This window comes from Crinia signifera, chromosome 2 (genome assembly GCF_055691185.1).
Source record: "Crinia signifera chromosome 2, ASM5569118v1, whole genome shotgun sequence".
Lineage (NCBI taxonomy): Eukaryota > Metazoa > Chordata > Amphibia > Anura > Myobatrachidae > Crinia > Crinia signifera.
In genome coordinates, this window is record NC_139218.1 from 350,187,342 (window position 1) to 350,209,168 (window position 21,827).

The 21,827-nt window shown below is 44.4% G+C and overlaps 1 protein-coding gene across 1 annotated transcript in view; it reads right to left on the reverse strand.

The window, feature by feature from the left end:
* Positions 1-981: 981 nt before the first annotated feature.
* Positions 982-21,827, reverse strand: part of COG6 (component of oligomeric golgi complex 6) — a 106,810-nt gene continuing 85,964 nt past the window's right edge. Inside the window, exon 19 of the mRNA XM_083169745.1 lies at positions 982-1,183. Within this exon, the coding sequence (XP_083025871.1) occupies positions 1,036-1,183 (148 nt within the window). The 3' untranslated portion in view covers positions 982-1,035. The remainder of the gene's footprint in view (positions 1,184-21,827) is intronic.

A 21,827-nucleotide genomic window follows, 5' to 3' on the forward strand; every position in this document is an offset into this window, starting at 1 on the left:
ATGGTTGTATTTTGGATATGTATTAGGATCCAAGTTGCATAATTCTGAAACACATTGAATGTGATAAACATTGTTGTTTCCAAGACAGCTCAGAGTCAAGGATGACACCCAGGCAACAAGCTTGTGGGGTAGGATTGCAGTAATATAGATATCAGGTTGGTAACTGTTAATATTATTTATGCAATATTCAGATTTAGGTAGTGAGATGACATCCAAGAAGAAACGCCAGGAAGGCATTAAGTGACATAGACCCATACAGATTGCAAAAAGTCTTGTGAGGATATATAGATTTGAGTATCATCCATATAGAGATGATCCTGAAATTCAAAAGAGCTAATTTGTTTACCAAGAGATGTGGTATAGAAAGAGAAAAGCAGAGGACATAAGACTGAGCCAAGTGGCACACCAACTGATCGAGGTAGTGTAGTGGAGGTGTATTCAGAAAAACAAACCTAGAAAGTGAGATTAGCTGGAGAACCAAGCATGAAAACCAAGAAAGGGCTGTGTCCTGAAGACCTAGGGAGTGCAGTATTTGCATGAGTTGGATTCAGGAGTGATACAGCTGTCTCAAAAGCAGTGAAATAGGTAACAGCAGTTAGAAGTAGGAAGTTCTTGAAAATGAATTGTGATAATATTCCTGCAGGTTTGTAGAGGATTGGAAGACTTCAGTGTCACTGAGTAATGTAGGAGAGCATGCAGGTGATACAGTTGTGATCCAAGAGAGGGAAAAGAGTGTTAGTGAACTCGGAACCTTGAGCATAGTCTGGTGAACACAAGATCTAGGCAGTTGCCCTCCCAATAAGTAGTGGAGCCAGTCCAACACATAGATCATGCTATAATGCAATGCCAAACCCAATCTTTTAATAAAGTATACAAATCTCTCTGTGCTGGAAGAAACTGGATCTCCGCAATGCAAAATCCCATACCAACAAAAGTATAATAAATGCAAAAATTATAAATAATTTAAACATAAAACAAAAGCAATGCCAATTTTGTTTATTTAAAACATACTGTACATAAGAAAGTGAACCAAATTTATGAAAGGAGGGTCTGAACTTGTTGTGGAGATCTATGTAGGATGCTTGTGGGTTCCTTGTAGCCATTGACAGGACTGTTGACAGCCTCATAAATTTCACTGTATGCTCGGCAGACAAGTTCGGTGGACTGCTTAATTATCTGTTCTCTGAAGAAAAGGGGGAAAAAAAAAGAGAAAATTAACTCATTTTCTACAGTCCTAAAAATATATTTTGATACTTTTATGTGCTAAAAGAAAAATCTGCAGTCCTTCTGGTGGTTTGCCCTAGGGATTAGAAATCCATCTGGTTACCTGTATTTTGTGTATATACTACAGTATATAGACTCAGAATGGTCAACTATTTCACTATAATTGAATATTATTAAAAGTAGAGAAAGAATGCAATGGTGAATCTATATATAATTTTGTTGTCAGAGGATTTGAGGCAGTTTATACCAGCTATAGCAACAGTGCCATCTGCAGGTAATAAAGGATAATGCTAATACATTTCAGAAGAATAGGAGCGCCATAGTAAAACAATACACAAATCACGTCTTCGTATGAAGTAAAAATGCAATACATACAGTACAGGCAAAAAATAAATAAAAATACAGAGTGCTTTCTAGGTCACGTTGTGGCATTTACATTTAAATGGAGCTTGAAGGCCGATTCATGCCAAGCAATTTATAGAATGTAAAGCAATAAAACGGGAAGCAAAATCGTACAAAAGAATAGAACACGACCAGAAAAAGGATAATGACCTTCATCTTAAATGGAAGAACATCACATAAACCTTGAATAGAAAGACTTTATGCATATAATTATGACAAGCCAGCACATCTAAATATAATCCTTGACAAAAGTATAAATAGATGAAAAACCTATTCATAAAGCAGTATAAGTAACCATAGTAAGCTGTCCTTAATAAGCCTACTCATCTCCGTGTATGGACAGGCAGCAGTCAAATTAATGTCAAAATAAAGGTTAAGTACATTGTCCATAGTGGTTCCAGTAGTTAGGTCGGCCACTGTTGGTCGTCAGGCAAAAGGTTGACATGGTCGAAAGGCTGACAAATGGTAGACATTAGTTTTTCATGATTTATTTCATTCATATACTGTATCTTGTTCTTTCTGTACGATCCACGTGAACTACGATTGGTAAAGCGAGCTATTAGAGCAGTGTTTTTCCACCAGTGTGCCGTGGCACACTAGTGTGTCTTGAGCTGTTCTCAAGTGTGCCCACACATCTAGTGAAGCCCAAACCTGTTTACAGCCACCACCAGTTCAACTGTTATTTACTGGTCTCTTCTTTTCATGTAAAGGGCCAATGTATTTTATTTTTGTTACCTGTGGGGACCAGTGTGATTGTTTTGAATGTGGGGGCCAATAGGTTTGTTTTTTCCCTGTGGTGGCCAATGTGTTTTGCCCTGTGGGGATCTTAGAGTGTGCCTTGGCAATTTTAAAGTCTTATTTAGTGTGCCGCAAGGTAAAAAGGTTGAAAATCACTGTATTAGAGAGTACACGTTACACCATCCTGTGTCGATCTTTTCACTGTTGACTAATAGGGGTTAAACCATGGTTCTTCAAACTGTGGCCCTCCAGATGTTGTGAAACTACATGTTCCAACATGCATTGCCACATTTTTTCCTATCAGAGCATGCCAAAACTGTCAGGGCATGCTGGGACATGTAGTTCTACAACATCTGGAGGGCCACAGTTTGAAGACCTATGGGTTAAACTAATGATCCACACCCGTTCCTTGGATCTTGAGTCTTTCTACAAAGCATTGTACTGAGAAGAGCAATGAATGCAATGATTAGGTCAACTTATTAGCATTGTTACACAGTTATCTAAACGTTAGTTTATTTAGCTTGGAACATGGTTTGTGCTATGGGCGGGTAGATCGGGACCCTGATTTAATTACAAGACAATTTGGTTCTATTATATATTGTAATCATGGTGACCCTAATTATATATTCATTATAATTTAAAAATAAATTTTACTTGTAGATAACAGTGAACAAATTAAGACACACTTGCAAGCCTTGGGAAAGTAAGTCTCATACCGATAGGTTAGAGCAGAGAAAAAGGCAGGTGAGCGGGATAGGGGAAAAGTGTCATGTGCTATGCTGGGGGGTGGGGCAATGATGACATTCATAGCAGCTCACATTATCAAATCTGCCCACTTCACAGCCGGCTGATGGAATGGCCACTGATATGTATTTTATTGTGGATGTACAGTATGGTATGTGTATGTGCTATTTTTTGTGTTGCCTTTAGAGATGTGGATTACAGGAACTGAAATATATATATATATATATATATATATATATATATATACTTGTAGAATAAAGCGGCACTCCAACCAATGTAGGCAGTGAAAAAAGGCTCTTTTATTGGCAACGTTTCAATACGGGTGTATTATCTTCAGGCTGAAGATAATACACCCGTATTGAAACGTTGCCAATAAAAGAGCCTTTTTTCACTGCCTACATTGGTTGGAGTGCCGCTTCATTCTACAAGTCTACATTTCCTTCGTTGAGGGCACACAACAAATTACTACGTTTCTAGGAGGAGTGCCCAGCCCCGCAGAAAGTCTATATATATATATATATATATATATATATATATATATATATATATATATATACACAAACATACATACATACATACATACATACATACATACATATACACTTTTCCGTGGCAAAGAGGGGGAGATATATGAAGCAGTGCTTGGAGGCATAAGCAATTGGAGAAACTGCCCATAGCAACCCATCAGCTTTAAAGCAGCACTTATCAAGTGCATTCTATAGGTAGCAGCTGATTGGATGCCATTGGCGACTACTCCAATGGCTCACTTATCTACCCCTTCATACATCTCTTCTTATATCACCAGGTACTTCACATATATATGCTTTATGATAGGGTGAGCCACTACAAAAATATCAGTGTTGATGAAAACTCGTGTGAAATCTAGTTATAGTTTTGCAGGAAGCATGCGGAGGACTGATTTACCAATAAGAGGAAACTTCTATGGTCTGATTAAACAAAGATGAACTTTTTGGTGCTAGTTTTGGCAAATAACTACCAAAGCACCTTACCCCAACAACGCTGTCTCTACTGTGTAGTTTTGGGAGAGTAATGCTACAGAGATGTTTCACTGCATCTGGGACTGGAAAACTCAGGATAACAAAATATATGCAAAAAGCTATTATTTATTATCTCTTATATATTTGGCTACATCTGTCACTCAAAGTGTGTGAGTGTGTGTATAACACTGGGTGGAGCCTCTGACTCACATGACTGACTCATATGACAGAGAACCAGCCCAGTGAGCCCACAGTGCCAGACACCCTCTGCCCCCCTCCCGCGATTCACGGCACCCACCCCCCGCGACACCACCTCCCACAATTCGCGACCCCCCCGTGACCCCCCCCCCCCCGCGATTCGTGGACACCACCCAACCCCCCCCATGCAAAACACTGACATGGCTATGGTCGACAATGAAAAAGGTTGACATGAGTTTTTGAAGATTTCTTTTTCATTTTTTTAATGTTTTCATATTCATATTCTCATGTGTCGACATGCACACCAATGAATTGCCACACTTATGTCAACATTTACATGTGTTGACCTTTCTGTGTTGATTTCCCCCCCCGCCCCCCATCCTCCAGCGATTCGCTGTAACCCCCCGCGCTCCCGCCATTCGCGGCACCCACCCTTACCCCCTGCGACTCCCCCTCCCGCAATTCACGGCACCCCCCCCACGACCCCCCCTCCCGCGATTCACGGACACCCCCCACCTCCCCCCCGCGATTCACGGCAACCCCAGGATTAAATGGCACATGCAAAACACTGACATGGCTATGGTCGACAATGAAAAAGGTTGACACGATTTTTTGAAGATTTATTTTTCATTTTTTGAATGTTCACATTCATTCTCATGTTTCGACATGGACACCAATGAAGGGCCACACTTATGTCAACATTTACATGTGTTGACCTTTCTGTGTTGATTCTTTCTTGTGGGAATTTTTTTCCAGTGGCAACTTTGTGCACGTCAACCTAGACATCATCAACCAAGACGTTGTATAATATACAACACCTGTTCTGTTTTACTGTAGGTGTTTTAAGTCAGATTTTTTACTGACACTATTACTGTTTATGTAAATGCATTCTGAATGACAGCCACCATCCTGCTACAAGAATATATAACCAACTAGGTGATTAATCGCGCCCCGTGCCCCCCCCCCCCGTGATTCACGGCACCCCCGCGCCCCCTCCCGCAATTCGCAACCCCCCCTCACGCGATTCATGCCCCCCTCCGCACGCTTTGCGGACCCCCGCTCCCTTCCGCAATTCGAAGACACCTGCGCCCCCTCCTCCCGCAATTCTGCCCCCCCTCCCACCCTTGATTCACGGCACCCCCGCGCCCCTCCCGCAATTCACAGCACCCCTGCGCCCCTCTTTAGTCCACCGTATGCCCACACCCCTATCACTACCCAGCTTCCTGCTCTCCTGAACCGTAACTTCCACCACTGGGGAGTCGCTGACACTGTATTGCCCACATACCCCTATAATGCCTCATAGCCCAGCCTCCTGCTCTCATGCACCCTAACTCCCACCCAGTAGGAGGAGACACTGACTCAGGGCCACCGTCCTGTACTGCCACGCTGGACCCTCACCCACTGGCAGAAGCTGCACAGTGTCTCCCACCCTCCTCTTTAGTCCCCCTTATGCCCACACACCCCTATCACTACGCAGCCTCCTGTTTTCCTGTGTCATGACCTCCGCCAGTGGGGAGCCGCTGACTCAAAAACACCCTACTATAATATTGCACACACATACACACCTAAACAACACGCACACACAGCCCCCCCACACACAGAAATGTCACTGTACCATCCACACTATCAATGTACATCTTACTCTGTAACCGCTTTTAAGTAAACAAAACAATACACACCCCCATCCAAATCATATGCTCTCTATTTAACACATTTCACCTATAACTCAAGTGGCAATACAGGCCATCTTTCATACAATTCTAACCATCTTTCTCATATACAAATGTTCACAAATTAAGGGGGCGCAGCCCCTTATGACGGTGTGAAGAGCGCCTAGTTTATGTACTTGTTTCCTAGCAAGGCGCCTACGATATTCAGTCGTATCACATCGCATACTGTATGCACGCATGCGATGCAATACGATTTTAAATTGTATAAGCCCCTACAGTATATGATTTTTAATTGTATAAGCACTCTAATGGGTGCTTACAGTGTTAAATGCACCCCCACTATCAACGCCAACCCGTAGCGTGGCGAGCACAGCGGTACGCGTCCTCCGACCTTTTCATACCGCCACTATCCACGTCAGCGTGGAGTTGATTTTATATAGTGTGGCGAGCGCAGCAAGCCCCGCGAGGGGACGTGTATTACTTTACATGTATTCCGCGTCCCCTCGTGGGGCTCGCTGCACTCGCCACACTTCGGGCTCGGTGGCTCGCCACACTATATAAAAATCAACTCCACGCCGACGTGGATAGTGGGGGTATGAAAAGGTCGGAGGACGCGTAGCGCTGCGCTCACCACGCTTTGGGTTGGCATTGATAGTAAGGGTGGCGTGGGGGTGCATTTAACATTGTATGCACCCATTACGGTGCTTATATAATTATTTGTCTTATTGGGGGCACATTTAACATTGAAAACCCCTATGAGGGTGCTTATACAATTTTAAATCGTATACCATTGTATATGGCATACAATGCGATGGTATACAATTTAAAATTGTATAACATCGGCTGCCATCGCATCGCATACCATTGTATGCCTTATGGTATGCAATACCATGGGCGCCCTGCTAGGAAACTAGTTTCTTATATAGCGCACACATATTCCGCAGCGCTTTACAGAGAATATTTGAACAGTCACATCAGTCCCTGCCCCAGTGGAGCTTACAATCTAATTTCCTTACCACATTTACACGCACACACAGACATTCTAGGGTTAATTTTTTTTTTTAGTTGCCAAATAATCTACCAGTATATTTTTGGAATGTGGGAGGAAACCGTAATACCCGGAGGAAACCCACGCAAGTACAGGGAGAATAAAGCAGAAGCAAAGAAGAAGCAAGTAACTACAGACCAGTGAGCCTTACATCAATAGTAGGGAAATTAATGGAAACATTATTAAAATAAAGAATAGTGGAATATCTTAAATTAAACAACTTACAGGATCCAAAACAGTATGGTTTTACTGCAGGGAGATCATGCCAAACAAATCTTATTGACTTTTTGGACTCGCAACCAAAATAAAAGATGAAGGGGGGGGAGGGGGAGATGTGGCATATCTAGACTTTAGTAAGGCATTTGACACTGTCCCACATCGCAGACTGCTAAATAAACTTAAAAGTGTGGGATTGAATTATAAAAAACAATTAAATGGATAAGAACCTGGTTGCAGGATAGGAAACAGACTGTTGTAGTAAATGGAGTGCATTCTATGGAGGGACATGTTACCAGAGGAGTACCCCTGGGATCTGTACTTGGACCAATGCTCTCTAATATCTTTGTTAGTGACATTGCAAATGGTATTGAAGGAAAAGCCTTTTTGCAGATGACACAAAGATATGCAACAGAGTAGACACACCAGGAGGGGTAAATCAAATGACTGATGATCTAGGTAAACTTGAGAATTGGTCAAGAGCATGGCATCTACAGTTTAATGCTAAAAAATGTAAAATTATGCTTTTGGGACTCAAAACCCCAAAGGCTCAATATAGTATCAAGGGTACTATAATGGAAACTACTAAGGAGGAAAGAGATCTAGGAGTCACTATTTCAAGTGACTTAAAGGCAGGAAAGCAATGTAGCAAAGCAATGAGGAAGGCTAGTCAGATGCTCGGTTGCATAGGAGAGGAATCAGTAGCAGAAAAAATAAGTAATAATGCCATTTTATAGGTCATTGGTACGGCCTCATCTGGAATACTGTGTCCAGTTCTGGAGACCATATCTTCAGAAGGATATAAATACATTAGAGAGTGTACAAAGAAGGGCAACTAAAATGGTGCATGGCCTACATCACAAAACTTACCTGGAAAGACTAAAAGATCTTAACATGTATAGTTTGGAGCAGGGAAAGGGGGGACATGATAGAAATCTTCAAATATATGAAGGGTTTTAACATAGTACAGGAGGGAAATTTTCTTCAAAGGAAAAGAAGTAATAGAACACGAGGACATGCATTGAAACTAGAGGGAGGTAGGCTCAGGGCAAATGTTAGAAAAAATTACTTCACAGAAAGATAATGGATAAGTGGAATAGCCTCCCGTCAGAGGTGGTAGAGGCTTAGACAGTAGAACAGGTTAAACATGCTTGGGATAGGCATATGAATATCCTTACAAAGAAATAAGGATCAAAAAGAATTTAGATTACCTAAAGGATAAAAAAAAGGGGCAGACTAGATGGGCCAAATGGTTCTTATCTGCCGTCAAATTCTATGTTTCTATGTAATATACAAGCTCCGCACAGTTAGGGCCATGGTGGGAATCAAAACCATGACCTCAGTGCTGTGAGGCAGTAATTCTAACTAGAGTGACCAATCCCGGGATCGGGGGGATCCCGGGATTTGGCCCCAAAATGTCCGGGATTTCAATCCCGGGATTGGACTATCCAATCCCGGGATTTCGGGATTATGCAGTCTATTGCCGGGCAGTGTCTGAGCACCCGGCTGTTCCCGACGCGGGGTACGGCCGAGAGAGGTCAGGCGGGGAGAGGATTCCACCCTCTGTCACTCACTCTGTTGGATGGCGAGCAGGTTCCGGCCTCTGTGACTTGTTCCGGGACACTGGAGGGGTGGGGTGGTGAGCGGGTTTCAGCGCCGGAGGTGCAGCGCTGCGGCCTGCGCACAGCACTGCACCTCCAGGGCCAGAACATGCTCACGGCCACACACAGCATTTCTCTCCATCCGGCGTCGCAGCCACCGCCTGCCCTGCTCCACCACTTATATAAGGGGGACAGCCGCCACCTGCCCCGCTCCACCGCACTAAAGTAAGGGGGACAGGGGTGGTTTTCTTTCCCGGGATTGAGCATTTTTCACTCCCGACTCCTGGGATTGAAAAAATGCCCCGGGATTGGCATCCCTAATGCTAACCACTACACCATCTGTACTGCCCCATCTATACAGTAGATGCATAAACCATGGCATGCAACTTAGGACCTCCAACAAGATTTTGGACTCTCAGCGGATGTTTTCCAAAGTGCGAGTTTGCAAAAACAGGAGATGTTGCCGATAGCATCCTTGGGTTGACCTTTAGACCATGTTGACCATACTCACTGTCTACCTTTTATCTGTCTACCTTTTGACTGTCATCTCAATGTGTGCCGACCTTACACCACATTAGATAAGTAAGGCCAGGAAGTACTTCATTTCTAGATCCATTATGCTTTACTGTAATGTTTGATTCACCAGATTGTACCAAAATCAGATATTTTTATTTTCTTTTAGAGACTCTTCATTTGTGTCCCCCTCCCTCAAACCTTTCTTCGTCTTCCAACTTCACTTACTTTATTATATTGTATAAAAGCAGGACATTTTTTATTAAAATAACCAAGGAACCATGTACCAGGAGAATATACAGATGGAGTTGGCCTTATCTTTGGCCGGCGCTCGCCAGATGCCTTTCACTGGTGAGCGCCGGCGATAGAGACTGTGACGCGCATGCATCTCACACGCACGCGCATCGCCGTATCACGCGGCTGGGCAGTGTCTCCCTGCCCGTCTCCACTTCAGGGAGATGCTGCCCAGTTAGGGGGGTCTGGGTGGTGAGGGGGACCGGTGGCGATGGCGGGGGAGGCATTGGGGACCCTCGCCAAGCTCTGTTGCCACGGGGCGCGCGCACCTCTGGTGGGAGACGGCCGCTGGCGGTAGAAACACCATCCACTGCAAAGATAAAGCCGGCTCCATCTGAACAAACTTCCCACAGTTAGAGCAGTGGTGGGCATATATTGTAATAACTTATAATTCTACTGTAATATGTAAAAAATAGGAAAGATTTTTTGTTATGTTTTCTTTAAAACTTATCCTGTCATACTGAACAGATTTCTAGCACAAGTCTGCTATATATGGCCAAGGGGCGACGGTGTCTAAAAGAAGATAAATGCTATACTGTTGTGCTACATACACGTTATGTGCTATTTATAGCTTAGGTTATTTCAGTCTCGAGACTATAAATGTATGCTGACTGTTGGTTTTCTTTGTCATTTTGTGTGGTCCTTCTGTACATCTTTCACATTTAATACCACAAACCTATATTTGTCTGGAGCCTTAAGATTAAATGAGAGGAGGAAATTCCATGCATGTTGTAGTATACCCTCTAAGAACCATAGGAGACTACTTTCTCTATTCATGACTTTTTGGGATTATCACTTCATTACTCAGGCTTGAAAAGTCATTGGGAACTATTCTCATGTTTTTAATGCACTGGATAGGTCCTTCAATTTAGCTCATAAAAGATGCATCAAGACTAAAAGCAAAAAGTTTCATTATCAAAACAAAAAAAAAAAACAATAAAAAAAAATCCTTGGGAAACCGAAACAGTTTAAGGGGGGGTATTCAATGTCAAAAATAGCACCCGCCCCCTATTCAATGCTGCCACTTCTGACAGCATTGAAGGCGGATTTTGACAAAACAGGTATGACTTTAAAACAAGTCAGATCTGTTTTGGTGGAAACGACCGTGGATTGTCAAATTCACAAATGTTTCGCCACGCCACTAAACAGGCGAAACATTGAATTCCGCCTGTTGAGTCTCTGTCGAGCTGGGAAAAATGAGCCAGGGTTCCGACAGTCGGAATCCAAGATTGAACACAATAAAAAATACAAATATATTTATAATTAAACTTTGTAAAATAGTAAGGTTAGCCATACAGTACACATGAGATACTTCAGATATTCAAGCAGCAGGTCCTAGATCATAGCATAGGTGGCTTGGAAAACACTACAATCCTCAAAAGTTGGTATTGCTATTGTAATATCATGCCTTCACCACATTAACAAACCTTTAATAAGGTTGAGGAATCGGGGAAATCCAACATGATGGATTCAGGGATTATTAACATGCATAATATCCTTGATTCCTTGATGGATCGCTCATCATTGAAGACTGCCATTTTTTTAATTATTTTTATTAAATTTTGCTTTTTCACATTTAATACATACATACATTCATAAAAATAACATTACAACAGTAGTGTACCCATTACCACTCGGGTTCAGCTGACAATCATACATAGCTGTTTCCCTTTTATAAAGTAAATTTATCCAGCTGTTCCCTGTGGTCTGTACAATACCTTACACTTACAAACACTTAAGGCCCATACACACTTGACGATTTTCACCTAAAAATCGGTCAAAACAGGCGTTTTGACCGATTTTCAGCTGAAAATCGATTAGTGTGTATGGGACAGCGACCCCCGACTAGCGATGATGCGCGCTCCCGCATCACCGCTAGGAAGGTCTTTCTTCTGCTGGTTTTACCAGCAGATCCAGCGATGATGGATGGTTTTCCATCCATCATCGCTGTGTGTGTACGCTGCAGGGCTGAAAGTGATTAACCACTTTCAGCCCGGCGGTACGCCCCGCCGCCCCCCCCCGCCCCCTCGCCTGTCATACTCACCCTCCTGGACTTGTCCTCGCTGCCCCGCTCACTCGTCCGGCTGGCTGCTGCGGTGGCTGGCTGGTGAAGAGCCCTGCTCCCCCGCCTGTCTCACCCTGCCTGCTGCCGCGCTGGTCCGCCCCGCCGCGCTCCACTCCACTGTTCACCCGTGCTATGTCCACACGGGGCTGTCGATGCTCTGCCGCCCGGTCCCGGCCGCCCACAGGTGCATGCAGCTGATGCACCCCCCTGCATCCTGCTCCACACGGAGCAGCTCTGGCCACCAATGTTTTCTCTTTTAAGCCAATAATATATACATTGCTGGCATGTGCCAGCAATGTATATGTTAGGCACCACTGGGCACCAATGACATTTATAAGCCAGTAATATATAGATTGCTGGCACATGCCAGCAATCTATATATTACTGGCACCACTGGGCACCAATGACAATTGTAATCCAGTAATATATAGATTGCTGGCACATGTCAGCAATCTATATATTACTGGCACCACTGGGCACCAATGACAATTGTAAGCCAGTAATATATAGATTGCTGGCACATGCCAGCAATCTATATATTACTGGCACCGCTGGGCTCCAATGACAATTGCAAGCCAGTAATATATAGATTGCGGGCACATGCCAGCAATCTATATATTACTGGCACCACTGGGCACCAATGACAATTGTAAGCCAGTAATATATAGATTGCTGGCACATGCCAGCAATCTATATATTACTGGCACCACTGGGCACCAATGACAATCGTAAGCCAGTAATATATACATTGCTGGCACATGCCAGCAATGTATATATTACTGCCCACTATGAGTTAAATTGAGCCAGAACTAGGCAGAACTGCGTTCTGTCAGTCCATTTTGGAGGCGGAACGTCCGCTCACTTTGCCCCACTGTCTGTCCCTGCCTGCATCGTTAAAGGAGACAGCCGGCAGAGTGGTGGTAAACCCGGCTGTCTCAGAGCAGGTCCAACCATCCGCTGTGCGGCTATTTGGAATGACACGCCTGCTTGCAACTCGCGAGCCACCGTCGCCTGATTGGCTGCGAGTCGCGGACAGATGGACCTGCTCTGAGACAGTCGGATTTCCCCACCGCTCTGCCCGGCGGTCTCCTTTACTGATGCAGGCAGGGACAGACAGCGGGGCAAGGTGAGCATAAGGATGCAGTGCACATAGCACGTTACCCCTGGCACCGTGCATGAAAACCCTAGCAATGAGCATGTAGGTAAACGACACTTATGTGGCATTATATGTAATGGGCATTATGGTGTGTGGCATATGCGTAATGGGCATTACGGTGTGTGTCATAATGTGTAATGGGCATTACGGTATGTCGTATATGTGTAAAGGGCATTATGGAGTGCATAGTCCCCTGTCCCACAAAGCCGTGCCTTACATTTTTTGCAGGCCAGCAATGTATATTTTACCGCCGCCACTGCACCCCCAATGTATATTTTTAATGGATTTCTCCCTACGTGCACAGCTGCAAATTAAATTTTGCCATGCACATGGGTGGCATTTTGCCCGGTCAGGGTGGAGCAGGTGTAGTTTACCTGAACCCTGGGCTCCGAATATATGCAGCCCAGCAATCAGTTCTAAATCATGCACCAATAACAGGAATGCACTGAATAAAATGGCCGCTGCTCCCATCCTTGTAATTCAAACCCCGCCCATTATGTAAATCACCTTTTATATGAAAGATGTTCAGCAAAGACTTTCGCCTCCTGAAAATCTCTTGCTCTTTGGGGAAACTAGCTCAGTGTGTACGCACTATTTTGGTAAAAGATATATCTTTCAGAGATTTTGGCAAAGTCTTTTGAAATGAAAATCTTCTAGTGTGTATGGGCCTTTACACTTACATTTACATTGCCCAGCCTTACCATTTCCTATACTCATCGGCTGTTCCACTCCTGTATTTATTAATTGAGTGTGCTATCGTTTCTATTTTGTGTCTTGTAACCATAAATGAGGAGGGTCTATCTATAACTGCGGCCTAGTTTTTCCTAACCTTATTGGCACTATATTTTATCCCCCTTTTTGTATTTCCTTGGTTTTCTTACAATTTTTACGCTGTAACCCTTTGGCAGTATTCTAAAGGACTTTTCTAATTTTCTTGCTGCATTCCTATAAATTCCTCGGTTTATTAATGAGGCCAAATTTCTATTCCTACCCCCCACTGTGTCTTGTGATATTTTTTATAGCTCTTAATTGAGAGGTGAATTAATTCCCCCATATGTGACCTTCGGGGGGAAGTGAGTAAAGTAGCTTGTGTTTACGCTATATATTGTGTTTACTTAACATCTATAATTCCTTCATTGATTTATCCATTTACCCCACACTTTATCAAATTTATTTAATGTATCCCTATATATATGGATGAATTTTTCATGTGTTATTGTGAATTCAATTAGTGCTTTCGGTACTCTTTACCTAGCACGGCGCCCACGATCTACATCGCGGGCGTCGTGGGTAAAGAAATCGTGGGGATCGCGGGCATCGCGGTCAGTACATTAACGGCCGCGACGCGATGCCCGCGATCCCCACGATTTCCCATAGGGTACAATGTTAAATTTAGTGCTGGCTGCGATTTTAGATTCAATGCTTCAATGGCCGCGATTTGGCCATAGGAATCAATGTTAAATGGGCCACAGAGCCCAAATAGGCACAATTAACACTTAAATGTCCCCCCAAATTTGTAACGCCACCCCACGATCCACGCCAACCCAAAGCGTGGCGAGCGCAGCGTGCCCGCGAGGGGCGGCGGTACGCGTCCTCCGACCTTTTCATACCCCCACTATCCACGTCGGCGTGGAGTTGAGAATAGAATAGTGTGGCGAGCGCAGCGAGCCACCGAGCCCGAAGCGTGGCGAGCCCCGCGAGGGGACGCGGATACCTTCACAGGTAAACGTGGCCCTACGCGGGCTTCACAGGTATCCGCGTCCGCTCGCCACGCTTCGGGCTCGGTGGCTCGCTGCGCTCGCCACACTATTCTATTCTCAACTCCACGCCGACGTGGATAGTGGGGGTATGAAAAGGTCGGAGGACGCGTACCGCCGCCGCTCGCCACGCTTCGGGTTGGCGTGGATCGTGGGGTGGCGTTACAAATTTGGGGGGACATTTAAGTGTTAATAGTGCCTATTTGGCCTCTGTGGCCCATTTAACATTAATTCCTATGGCCAAATCGCGGCCATTGAAGCATTGAATGTAAAATCGCGGCCAGCACTAAATTTAACATTGAACCCTATGGGAAATCGTGGGGATCGCGTGCATCGCGTCGCGGCCGTTAATGTACTGCCCGCGATGCCCGCGATCCCCACGATGGGCGCCGTGCTAGGTAAAGAGTACCGTGCTTTCCATCCCATTATATCCGGCCCTGTGTCAGCAAGCCACGTCCTGGCTATCATTACCTTGGCCAGTGCACATATATTGATAATGAAGGCCTTGTCTTCTCCACTGCCATTTTTATTGGTGGATTGGTGGACTGCAAGGCTAATGTATGGCCTGCATAACCTCTCTTCTGTAAGGCTATATACATGGGGGGGTACTTATGTATTATCTGGACTCCCATGTTAAATGCACCCCATTTTTTCATACCCCTACTATCCAATTACGCATGGAGTTGATTTTATATAGTGTGGCGAGCGCAGCGAGCCACCGTGCCCGAAGCGTGGTGAGTGCAGCGAGCCCCGCGAGGGGACGCGGTCTCATAAGAAAAATGGGAGTCCAGATATTACATAAGTACCCATGGGGGTTGGCATAACAAGTTCACCACTTTTTTCAGTACATCAACCCATTGGTTATCAACTTAAATTAAAGCAAATGTGGTTAAAAATACACAGTTCATTAGGGATAATAGCATATTGGCTTGACACTGCAATGTGTAGTGCGGAAAATGAGTAGATGCCAGATGAAAGTAAAGAAAACAAAAAACATTAAAAATGATCTAAACTATTATGGTCACATCGGTATAATCAGGTGTCAGATGATGGATGTCTGTCTTCATGTCCAGTCATCTGCCGACCACATTAATTGTTGCCAAGTGATCAGGATACTTGGCCAGAAGGCCAGCTCAGTCTAGTGAGATTACCTGTGTGTTTTGGTGTGTCCAGGAGGAGCTGGACCGTGTTTCTGGTCAGTATAAACCTAGAAGGGTTATTGCATTGTTTAAATGGAAAAGAAGTTTTGTTTTTAATTAATTCTATCTTTCAAAAGGGGAATTTCTATTTTTTTGTAATCTTACCTTTAAAGATTATGGAGGACATTTAGTTGCTATCTAAAGCACTCCAAACCCACGAGGATATAGATGTACAAGCAAGAAAAGAAGAGTCATCTCAAGTAAAGATGAATTCATTAGTGACAATATACTGAGCTCTGGTTTTTGTGAAATGTCATCTCATTAACTGAAAAGTAGAAGACCTCCATTAAATATCAGATACTCATTAAGAGTACAGTAGTGTACAGAGTTCATAATTAATGTTTCCTGATCTTTGGTACAAGCATGATGAGTACATGAATGGGTCCCTTCTAATGTATTATGCAGATACAATAACTCATACTGTAATTACTGTCTTGTGTTAAATCTTACAGTAAGAGCAATGTACGCCCTTTAAATCAAAGTAACCTTCCAGCCTGTGAAAGCTAAACTAACACATTGAGCATTTGTAAAAGTTTGACATAAAACGCTAATACACTGTTGTAAGAAAAATTAAATTAAATAAAAGGTTGCATGTGTCTAATAATACTGCTGATTAGGGTTAAAGTAGGCTTTGTGGTTTTTTGGGGGGTATTCAATCCCAGTGGCGCATGCAGGGGGGGGGGGGGGGGGGGGTTCAGAGTACCCAGAAACCCCACGGATGGACCAAAATAATTTCCTGATTGCACACCCAAAACCTGCTGCGTGGCCGCGGCCAAATGCTTACAGGTGGGGAGATGGGGAAAAGCCGGCACCTCTGCAATGCAATGCCCGGTGGGAGGGGCGGCAGCCGGCGCCTCCACTGCTGCTGAGAACAGTCAGCTCCACTGCTGTGAATAGTGCTGCTGATGAAAACAGTCGGCACCGCCGCTGGGAATAGCGCTGCTGATGAGAACAGTCAGTGCTGCACTGTAATTAGCGCTGCCACTGAGGACAGTCAACTCTGCCGCTGAGGACAGTCAGCTCCACCATTGCCGCTGAAGACAGTCAGCACTGCCACAAGGACAGCAGGCCACTTCAGGATCTTGCAGCCAGACCAGCTAATAGAAGGATGTGAGGAAGACACCGAGGTAAGGTGTGTTTCTACTAAGGGCTGGCGAGGGGGAGAACTGTAGCTGACGGGAGGAGGACTGGGATGGGGGGGGGGGGGCTGCCAATGATGGCTGGGGAGGGTGGGTACTGCCACTGAGGGGTAGGGAGGGTGTGGGTACTGCCACTAAGGGCTGGTGACAAGGGTGCTGCCATTGAGGGCTAGGGAGTGCTGCCACTGAGGGGTAAGGAGGGTGTGGGGACTGCCACTAAGGGCTTGGTAGGGGGTTGCAGCTACTGAGAGCTGAGGAGGGGTGTGTTGCTACTGGCAGATGCTGCTACTGAGAGCTGGGTAGGGGGTGGGTGCTGCTTCTGAGTACTTGGGAGGGGGACTAGGCAGTAGGGGGGGGACTTAGATCTAGGCTGCAGAGGTGGACGATGAGGAGAGGTTAGGGGTGGGGGGGTTAGATTTAGGCAGTGGGGCATGGGGGCAACGGTGATGCTGTGGGGGGGCTAGGCGTAGTCTATGAAGAGGGAGGGTTAAGCAGGAGCAGGAGGAAAAGTAGGTATACTTACCTTACCCATGTCGGGATTTCCTCCTTCAGGATGCTTCGGAAACCCCCATTAAATTCCTGCGTTTGCCCCTGTTCAATCCCCTGAAGTATTACCCCCATCCGCTACAGGTTAGAGAGCAGAGTCCCGCACATCATATAGTAGCACCACAATGTAATGCTGTGCCAAAATACCATACAGGCCTGATTGGTGGACTGCTGGAAGGTTTTTCTTTCTCCACAAAGGAAAAGGAATGCTGTAGCTCTGACAGAGTGACCATTGTATTCTTGGTCACCTCCTTGATTAGGGCCCTTCTCCCCCGATTGCTTAGTTTAGATGGCCAGCCAGCTCTATGAAGAGTCCTGGTGGTAAAAAACGTCTTTCATTTACGGATGTGCTCATTGGTACCTTCAAAGCAGCAGATATTTTTCTGTACCCTTCCCCAGATTTGTGCCTTGAGACAATACTGTCTCGGAGGTCTACAGACAATTCCTTTGACTTCATGCTTGGTTTGTGCCCTGACATGCACTGTCAAGTGTGGGACCTTATATAGACAGGTGTGTGCCTTTTCAAATCATGTCCAACCAACTGAATTTACCACAAGTGGACTCCTATTAAGCTGTAGGAACGTCTCAAGGATGATCAATGGAAACAGGATGCATACATTTTAAGCTTCATGGCAAAGGATGTGAATACTTATGGACATGCGATTTCTTAGCTTTTTATTTTCAATAAATTAGCAAACATCTCCCGAAATTTTTTTGTGTGAAGAATTTTGAAGGAAAAAGTGATTTTATTCCATTTTGAAACAAGGTTGTAACACAACAAAATGTGGGAAAAGTGAAGCACTGTGAATACTTTCCGGATGCACTGTAACTATGGCCCTTATTCTAGTTGATTCGGTCCCCGGCATGGTCGCCCCGGGGACGGACATTTTGGCTCTGCATATGTGCATGTGCAGGGCCGCTGTGCGAGTGCTTTTGGAGACTTGCAAAGTCTCCGTGGCACTCGTACAGGGGTGGGCTGGAATGGAGGTTGGCCCTGTGTTTCCTGGGAGTACCCACCAAAACACTGGGCGCGCCCATGCAAATGAAGGTGGGAACTGCCTGCCGGGGGGCGGGCAGCTGACGTCATAGGACATCAGCCATCCACCCAGTTCTCCAAACAGGACACCGCAAGTCTAATGGACCATACATACTGGGTGAATATGCCCAGCGTGTATGGTCAGCGATGATCATTTACATCGCTGGGGGGGGGGGGGGGGGGGGGAGCCGGTCAGTGCATACACACCGAGTGGCTTTCCCCCTGCCCGGTGCCGACGGAGGGGGGGAGGACGGCTTTGCATAGCGGAGTGCTATGCAAAGCCGTCCTCAAAGCCGCTCATCTGCTGGTATAGCCAGCAGATGAACGGCTTTCCTGTCGATGTTGCCAGTGCATACACACTGTGCAGCTTTGAGCTGAAAGCCGCTCAAACCTGCTGTTTTGAGTGACTTTCAGCTCAAAGTCGCCTAGTGTGTATGGGAGTGGATCGTATTGTCGAACCCGACTTAGGTCGACAGTCATTAGGTCGGCACCGTTGGGTCGACAGGCAGCAAGGTCGAAAGGGTTCTAAGTCAACATGGGTGAAGGTCGACAGGTGTCTAGGTCGACATGGGTTTAGGTTGACATGGGTTTTTTCAGGGTTTTTTTTTTACCCAAATGTCGACACAGTCGACATGGACACAGTTGGAAGTCAACCGCAGCCCCTTGCTTCGCTCGCAATGCTTTGGGCACGGTGCCTCGCTGTTCTCGGCACACTATTTTATTCTCCCACCACCCCCTAGTGGATGGTATGTTATGAAATACTGCCTGTCGGCTCAAAAAACAGTGAAAAATCCCATGTCGACCTCGCGAACTGTCGACCTAAAACCATGTCGACCTAGACACCTGTCGACCTTCATCCATACCGACCTAGAATCCTGTCGACCTTGTTGCCTGTCGACCCAACAGTGTCGACCTAATGACTGTCGACCTAAGTTGGGTCGACAATACAACCGCATCCCGTGTGTATGGGCCTTAAGTCAGCAGAGACTGACTTAGATTTGCGAGCACTGTAGAAATCATTCGATGGTGAGTGACCATCGAATGATTTCAGGTCTGCATGCTACCCTGTGAATGGATAATTATAAAATAAAACATCCATTTTCTATGCGGCGGGGATATTCGATGGGCAGCAGTCATTACAAATACTGCTACCTAGCGAGTTAACCAGAATCAGGCCCTATATGTATCGCCGGTTACGTCTTATAGATGCAGAAGACCTATAGGGTTCTGGCCATCTTATTTTCAGAGGTACAGTACGATCACATGATAATTTCACCTGTTGGTCCAAGCAAGAGATAGTAGGCGAATATTCACCACGTACAGATCGATTTGGTTTCTGGTGTGGTACTGGCTGGTTACTAGTATTGAGAAGACGTGCGGATATAATCTTTATTGTCTGATATACAGTTACAGTTTATCATATTGTATATATTTTTTCCATATATATATATATATATATATATATATATATATATATATATATATATATATATATATATATATATATATATATATATATATATATAACACAATGGAATACCCCTTCAATGCGCTACTATAATAAGTTTTAGGCAGCAACTCAATTAGTCCCCCCTGTTAGTGGAGGAAAGGAATGGAGATGGAAAGAATGGAAATAGAGTGCGCCACTATTACAAATCAGCACCACCAAAAATTACTGTAATCATTACAGACTCGTACAATTTTGACAATTTAATACAAAATCACATATAAAAACAATGTTTTAAAACATTCTTGTGATTTGTCGATTTCGTTTGACCGAAGTATCGCTCCTTGTTGTTTTTGCAAGACAGAAAACACCCAACGCGTTTCGTCAACAAGTGACTTCCTCAGGGGTAACAATTTCAATCTATAGTTGAGACACTGGATGCGCAAATTGCGTGTAATAGTGTCCAATATATGGCGACAAGTATGGGATCTTCTATGGATCCTGGTGATAGGTGCACAGCATCCGTTTTGATAAAATAGTTTAAGACCAGAAAATTCGGCAGAAGAACAGGAGGTAATGTTTTCCAAGTACCTTCTATGAGGTGTATGGAGCACCAGTCTGTCATCCACTACCGATAGCCATCTATATATATATATCTATATATCATGTCAGAGCTTTTTAAATTAAGGGTACGACAAAATAAAGCAAAGCTGTCCATGAACAAAACAAAACGAATAAAAAGCAGTGCTAAAGCATACAATGTCTTTATGCTATTTGGCTTATCTATATCATTACGTATTAGCTTGCCCAGGAAATCTCTACATGTCGTTACAGAAAATGGGGGCTCATAAATAGCATTGTACCATAGGTCCTGCTGAAGTGAGAGAAATGTCTACCCTTCAGCCCAAACCATTTAGGTGTGTGACAGCAGAAACTGTGTTCCTGTAACGAGGAAGAAATAAATGACCCTGCTCTAATTCTGAGCACTTATCACCCCAACAATGCTGCTTAACATGAGCACTTATGCACTGAACAATGCTTTCAAACCTATACATCTTTATTTCCCACTAGATCAACTGGCTATGCCCATTAAGCCATGTCGAGATGCTTAATCCATTAAAGCAGCATGTAACTCCGTTAATCCAAGTGTTCCAGGAGGAGTTGGACAGTATGTTTACAGGAGTCCAATTTAAAGGTTCACTAAATGTTAAGTTACTTAATACAATAACATCTAATTAAGTTAAACGTACATTAACCACTTTGTGACAGTTAACAGTCTATGTATATTAATGCAAGCGGTTTGTTAATCTGTGCTCTTAGTGAAAGTCACCAAATGAATTGGTGATGCGACTATATGCCAACAGGGCAATAGACATTCCATCATTTGTTCAGGCTATAATATTACAGCATGTAACACCTACGGATAGATTTACGAAGCAACAGCTATTGCCACACCGCCGTTTCTCACCGCATTGGACTTGTAAATTTAAAGTGGCAACAACTGCTACATGCAAAACGCAGGGGTGTTTTATATTTATATTTTATTATTTATTTATCTATCAACAGTTTATCTAGCGTACACATATTCTGCAGTCCCTGCCCCAGTAGAGCTTACAATCTATATTCCCTACCACACGCACACACATTCATTCTAGGGTAAATTTTGTTAGGAGCCAAATAACCTACCAGTATATTTTTGGAATGTGGGAGGTAACCCACGCAAGTACGGGGAGAATATACAAATTCACCACAGTTATTATTATTATTGTTTATTTATATGGCTCCACAAGGGTTCCGCAGCGCCTGACAATACATAAATGAGCAAAGAATACAGGA